The 6,064-nt window shown below is 55.7% G+C and overlaps 1 protein-coding gene across 2 annotated transcripts; it reads right to left on the reverse strand.

The window, feature by feature from the left end:
* Positions 1 to 713: 713 nt before the first annotated feature.
* On the reverse strand, positions 714 to 5,584 carry EMP3 (epithelial membrane protein 3). Of its 2 annotated transcripts, none has more exons than XM_049621550.1 (5): positions 5,570 to 5,584; positions 3,270 to 3,433; positions 2,868 to 2,970; positions 1,845 to 1,985; positions 714 to 996 (listed from the first exon to the last, which is right to left on the reverse strand). In XM_049621550.1, exons 2-5 carry the CDS (start codon positions 3,345 to 3,347, stop codon positions 827 to 829), a joined length of 492 nt encoding a protein of 163 aa, XP_049477507.1. In that variant the 5' UTR covers positions 3,348 to 3,433; positions 5,570 to 5,584; the 3' UTR covers positions 714 to 826. The 2 variants fall into 2 exon arrangements, with proteins under 2 accessions (XP_049477507.1, XP_049477506.1); XM_049621549.1 differs by lacking the exon at positions 5,570 to 5,584 and adding an exon at positions 4,353 to 4,772.
* Positions 5,585 to 6,064: the final 480 nt, after the last annotated feature.

Raw genomic sequence — 6,064 nt, forward strand, 5'->3', positions numbered from 1 at the left:
CACTGGTGCCTGTAGCATTCTGTTTCAGGAGTCGTGTGGATGCAACACTGGGTCTTATGAGCAAGGGAGATAGGACAGCCATGTGCCATTGTGCAAGTTGTTCACTGCAAAAGGCACACAAGCCAGGGCACCGGTGGAGGTAAAATCCAGCCATCCCTCCACCCCCCCCCCCCACATGCCTCCTAATGGGCTGAGTAAGCCTGGAGAAGGTGGGGGGGGGGGTGGCAGCTCATTTTTACTAAGGTGTCATAGGGGTCAGAGGCAGAATTGGATGTGGGAGGGGAAAGAAGAGGGGTTGTCCTAATGAGAGAAGGAGACTGAGTTCCAAGAAGGAAATAGAAAAGTGTCTTCGGTGGGGGGGTGGGGGCCGAGACCAACAATCTAGAACAACACACATCCTGCCTGGTTGAGAGAAAGACACCCTTGTACAAGGAAAGAGGACAGGAAACCCACAGTCTTGGTTCTTCCCCACAAGTGCCTAGAAGTCTAGACTCAGGAGGAATCCTGGGACGGGAGGGCCCAGGGCCCCCGCTCTGTGTAAGGGGAAAGGCGGCTGGGACACCGGGCCCCTGTGTCTTGCTTTAGAAGGGAGGCCCGGAGCTGTGCATTCCGAAGGCTGCCTGCTGGAGCGGCTGTCCCCGGTTTAGGAGACCCCAGAAGTGAGCGACCTGGGTCCCTGGAGGAGGCAGGAAGGAAGGAAGCAGACAGAGCAGGCGGTTAAAGGGTTTATTGGTTTTATTTCCTGGAGGACGCGGCGGGGCCGGGGCTTCGGGGTGAGACCGAGGGTCCGGGAGCGGGCAGGGGGCTGCAGGGCGACGCGGGGCCCTCACTCCCGCTTCCGCAGGTGGATGTAGATGACGCCGCTGGCCAGGGCGAGGGGGAAGGCCACCCAAGCCAGGGCGAAGCAGTAACCGAAGCTGCCCCCCGCCGGGCGCTCCGCCAGGATCTCCTCCGCGTGAATGGCGTAGATCAGCGCCCCTGTAAACACGGCCACGCCTGCGGGGAGACGGGAACCGGGTGGCACGCAGTACCCGCAAGAAGACTGCATTTCCCAGCAACCCATGGGGCAAAGAAGCCTCGGGAAGGCCCGTGCGCAGCACCGCTGCCTTCTGGGAGTTGTGGTTCGCTGCCTCCGCGCCGTGCAACGAGGCTACTGCAGACTGGCTTTGGGCAATTCAGTTCGTCTAGCTGGGTGCCCCTTACTCATCCATAAAATGGGACGATAGTATCCATCCATCCATCCATCCATCCCTTCAAGGAATGTTTTTTTATGCCTTGCTACGAGCTAAGCACGCAAATAGTGATTTAAGACGGCAGGGGCTTTGTAGGAACCTAAGAAGGTTCGATTCCCGAAGCCGAGGACTATGATCACTTAGCTCTTTGCAGCCGAAGTCAAGAAAATTGAAAAGCACATAAACTCCCTTCTGAAGTGTCTGATACACGGTGCGTTATAAAACCACTACCATTATGATTCAGAGTTCTCTCCTGGAGTATTACTTAGCCACTGCCTCTGCCCTCCCATCCCTGGGATCTACATTATTTACCCACACCACCCTCCCCAGCTCTGGCTCGTTGAAGCTCTAAGTGTCAGTTTCCACATGACTCAGAGACACAGACTGCAAACCACGGAATCAGTGAAAACTACTGATTCCCTGGCAGAGAGGTAGCCCACGGAGGCACTTCAGGTGGCCCCTGGGCTGTTGATAGTCGCTGTCTTTGACCAGATGTCCATTCTCAGGGCCCCCAGCACCCTGACAGTGCCCTTCCCCTCCCCTTCCCCCCCGCCCCTCCCCTCCCCTTCCCCCCCTCCCCTCCCCTCCCCTTCCCCAGGGGGCAGTGCTCACTGGTGCAAAGCTGGCAGAGGCCGGTGGCATAGAATAGCCCCCCTCGCCGCATGGTATAGAGCTGGAACATGAACAGGATGAAGGACAGACAGCAGAGGATGAGGGACAGCACCATGAGGACCTGGACCGCCTTCAGCCAGCCTGCAATAAGGAGGAGAGAGACGTGGAAGTCACAGTAGGTTCCGGGGTTCCGGCCCCATCCGCTCGCTCATCGCCCCATTGTGGGCCATACAAGTTTGGTGGCCACTTCTATTGACCTTGATTCCCGGAACTTTGCTGAGTCCCCTTATCAGTTCTCAAAGCTGCTTTGAAGATTCTTTAGGCTTTTCTACATGAACACATCCCCTGGGAATAGAGACCTCTCTCTCTCTCTCTCTCTCTCTTTTTTTTTTTTTTTAACTTTTGCCTCTCCCATCTTTACACCTTTTATTTCTTTTTTCTTGCCCTGTTGCGTTGGCTACCTCCAGGACAACACCGGAGAGCACTGGTGAGAACAGAAGTTCTGGCTTCGCTCTCTGGGGAAAAGCGTTTAATCTCTCACTTCCAGAAACTTAAAGGGGTACAGTGCCACTCCCTTCTAGCTCAAATACATCAGAAGCAGCCCCCCCCCCCCCCCGCCGCCTTGTTCAGGACTTGGAAGGATTCAGCCCCACTCTTTCGTTGGAACTCAGATGAATTGGTCCCAGCCACCTATTCCAAACCCCAGTCTCCTCTCCTTAGAACTTCAAAAACATAATTCTCCCTTCTCAGAATCTTGGGAGCTCTCTCTTCATTCCTTAAATCTATAGCATGTGGCCTCCACTCTTTCTGAATCAAAAGGGAGGGGGGCCTTTAGCCGAACCACCTTAGAACATGAGCGTATCACCCCCTACCACCCAGAAAAGTGGGTCATAATCAGCCCCACTCACTGAGCATTGGGGCCCAGACGTCCCCTCTCAAACTCTGAAGGGTTCCTAATTCTTGATTCTGGGAAGAGGCCGGGGTTACCCCTCCCCTGGCAGACGGGTCCCCGATGCCCCTCACCATTCTCGCTGACGTTACTGCAGGCCCACGTCTTGTTGTCATTGTTCCATGTGCAGTCATACCAGAGATTCAGGGACTCCTTCCCCGGGAGGGTCCACCAGGACTGGGATGGACCAAGAGACAAGGGCAGGGTTAGGAGAGGCAAGTGTGCAGGGTCAGGGAGATTGTGGGGAGGGTTAGGGAAAGGGTGAGGGGCTGGAGGGCGCTGAACTGGGGGCAAAGCATGGATTTAGTAAGAAGGGGGGGTGGACAGTCAGGGCAGAAAAGGGCAGGGGAGACGCATCCGAGGCAGGGCTCAGAAGGAGAGATGCTAGGGAGAAGGGGCGGGGCCAGAGTGGCTTCAGAAGAGGGGCGTGGCGGGAGCCTTCGGGAGAAGATAGCCCGCTGCTGGAGTAGGCTTACCTTGTCCAAAGTGGCCACGAAAAGCAGGATGAGAATGAGGATGTGAAGGGCAGAGACCACCAGCAGGAGGAGGGACATGGCTACGTGGAAGCCGGCGATGGGGGGTTGTCAGGAGATGGCTGTTTCAGGAGGTTGGGACAGGGGCGGCTGAGCCCCCTCGGATCCTGGTGGAGAAGGGGGCTGAGTCCAGACTCCAGGGCGTGATGGAGAAGAGGGGCCCGGGAACCCGGACCCTTTGAGTCTGCGCGGGGAGGAGGCTGGGGGCCTGAACTCCTGGATCCCCCAGGGGTTGAAGCAGGCCAGGGGTGGACTCGGGTGCAGGAGTGAGTTGGACCAGCAGTGTCTCCTCAGAGTCCTGACCCTGGGCACATATGGGCCAGGATATGAAAATTCAAGTTCATGCCATCCCAGGTTCATCAGAAGCTGGGGGCTTCCCCCAGAGACAGGCATCCTTGACTCACCCCCCTCCTCTCCTGGGGTGTGGGGGGTGGGGGACCGGTGAGTCACCCGGTGACTCATCCCTCCCCCCCTGCCTCCAAGCACCAGGGAAACCCCAGCCCCTGGCTATGCCCACGAGGTCCCCACCCCACCCTGCTGCCAGACTGGCGGTGCCAGACTGGTGCCTGCTGAACATCTTCTGGGGAAAATGGGCAAGATCCAGGTTGGGGGTAGGAGGCTGGGTTTGGGGCGGGGGGAGGCTTGAAAAGAAGGAGCCAGCCTCCCAGGACCCTTCAGTGTCTAGAACGGGGTGGGGGGCGGGGTGCCTGGAGGTCCCCCAGACTTGGGGTGTACTCGGGCAAAGCCCTGGGCTCAGCGTCCTCAGGAGAGAGTGGACGGCAGTGGGGAAAAGCTAAAGAAAGTTTACCAGTGGAGGGCTCTGCTGAGAACCCCCAAACCTTGCAGGGCCCCACCCCTTCCCGAATCTCCACCCCAAGTGCTAAGAGATCACTTCTTAAATTACAAGGATTTCCATGGGATCTGAGAGTGGGGGCGTCTCTCCCAGCCTGGGGTTATTCTTCGCAAACTGCTGCACTCCCAAATAAAGAAAGAAATCCCAGTCCGAATAACGGACTGGAAACTTACCGCGAGCGGCAGAAAAAGTCAGAGTTGGAGTCTCGTCCTTTGCTTAGGGCCTCCGCGCCCCGCCCTTCTCCTCCCTCCTTCCACCCTCTCGAGGCCCCCGCCTCTCGCCTCTCCCGCCGCCTTCCTCCCTCCGTCGTTCTCTCCTCTGGCTCTCTCCCCCCTTCTCCCCCTCAATCCGGAACTCTCTCTTTCTCTCTCCCTCCTTTCCTCCCTTTTTCTCTCTCCTTCTGCCTCCTGTCTCTCCAGTCCTCACTGCCTACACCTCCTTCTTTCGCTCTCTTCTCACCCTCCTGGTTTCTCTCTCCGCTCCTCTCAATATATACTGACCCTTTTATACCCACCCGTGCCGCGCCCAGCCCAGCTGAGGTCTGCAGCCGGAGGGAGGGCCTAAGCACTTGGGTTCCTTATTCTCTGGGCCCCCACCCACTGCTCCCAGACAGACATCTTCTGGGGCTCCCTCCCAGGATTGAGCTGAGAATTTGGAGCCAAGGGAGCCGAGCAGGGCCAGGGTGGGGCAAGAATCAAAGAGTGGGAGGGCCCGGTTCTCAGGCCTCTGCTCTGGGTCTTGCCCCGGACCCGGATGTCTGCTTTCCTTGATGGGGCTTAGGACTGGATACTCTGAGGAATGGGGGTCTGGCGGAGGAGACCAGACCAGGCGGAGGTCTGGTTGAGAGCTGGGAGAGTTGGCCCGATAGTGGGAGTCGGGATGGAAAATGGGAACACATCAAACTCTGGAAGGGGGCAGGCGGTGGGATTTAATCCGGGTGCCACCATTTCCTGCCTGGGGGTCCTTGACCCTTGATTTAAACTCTCTGAGCCTCGTTTTCCTCATCTGTGATATGGGTACAATGATACTGATAATACTGACAAGATACTGGTCGTCATAATTTGGATACTTATTCTAAATGAATAAGGTAGGGGCGCCTGGGTGGCTCAGGTCACGATCTCACGGTTCATGGGTTCGAGCCCCTCGTCAGGCTCTGCACTGACAGCCAGGAGCCTGGAGCCTGCTTTGGATTCTATATCTTCCGCTCTGCTCTCAACAATGAATAAGTAAACATTTAAAAAGACAAATGAATAAGGTAATACCAGTACACTAACACACCTACACGTTCAGGTTCATTCCTTTCTTCATCAAACATTTATTGAACATCTGTTAGGAACCAGGAGGTAAGAATAAAGAAAACAGAGGCAATGCCTGCTGTTATGAAGCTTACCTTCCCTGTAGGGGCAGACTTTAAAGAGAAAACCCATCAATGAAGACTGATCTATTGCAGCCAGTGCTAAGTGCTTTTCAGGAAATAGAGTGGAGGTGATAATGACCACGTGGGAGGAGCCTACTTTAAACAAGGTGATCAGGCAAGACCTCTGTGAGGAGGTGATCTCTGAGCTGAGACCTGAGGACAGGACAGTCATTTCAGTGCTGGAGGAAGGGAAAGTGCAAGACTCCGGAGAACAAGCTCAGGTTGTCTGGGGAGTGGACAGAAGGGCCAGTGTGGCTGGAAGAGAGGGAGTTGGAGGGAGTGGTAGGAAGAGAAATCAAAGAGGGCCCTTGAAGAACTAGGGGAGGAGTTTGTATTTTATTCTAAGTGCAGTGACAAGCCATTGGAGGGTTTTAAACAGAAGAGCAGCACCAGGGACTTAATGTTAACTATTTATTATTATTATTATTATTGTTATTGTTATTATTATTAAGTTATACCTGGGTCTCT

This window comes from Panthera uncia (genome assembly GCF_023721935.1).
Source record: "Panthera uncia isolate 11264 chromosome E2 unlocalized genomic scaffold, Puncia_PCG_1.0 HiC_scaffold_19, whole genome shotgun sequence".
NCBI lineage: Eukaryota > Metazoa > Chordata > Mammalia > Carnivora > Felidae > Panthera > Panthera uncia.

What these genes read in the sequence shown, in the direction of transcription:
- EMP3 (XM_049621550.1), bottom strand. Translation starts at nt 3,347, where the DNA reads ATGTCCCTCCTCCTGCTGGTGGTCTCTGCCCTTCACATCCTCATTCTC. An exon ending in TCGTGGCCACTTTGGACAAG is followed by an intron (nt 2,971 to 3,269) that starts GTAAGCCTACTC and finishes GGTCCATCCCAG; the next exon opens with TCCTGGTGGACCCTCCCGGG. An exon ending in CAGTAACGTCAGCGAGAATG is followed by an intron (nt 1,986 to 2,867) that starts GTGAGGGGCATC and finishes TCCTTATTGCAG; the next exon opens with GCTGGCTGAAGGCGGTCCAG.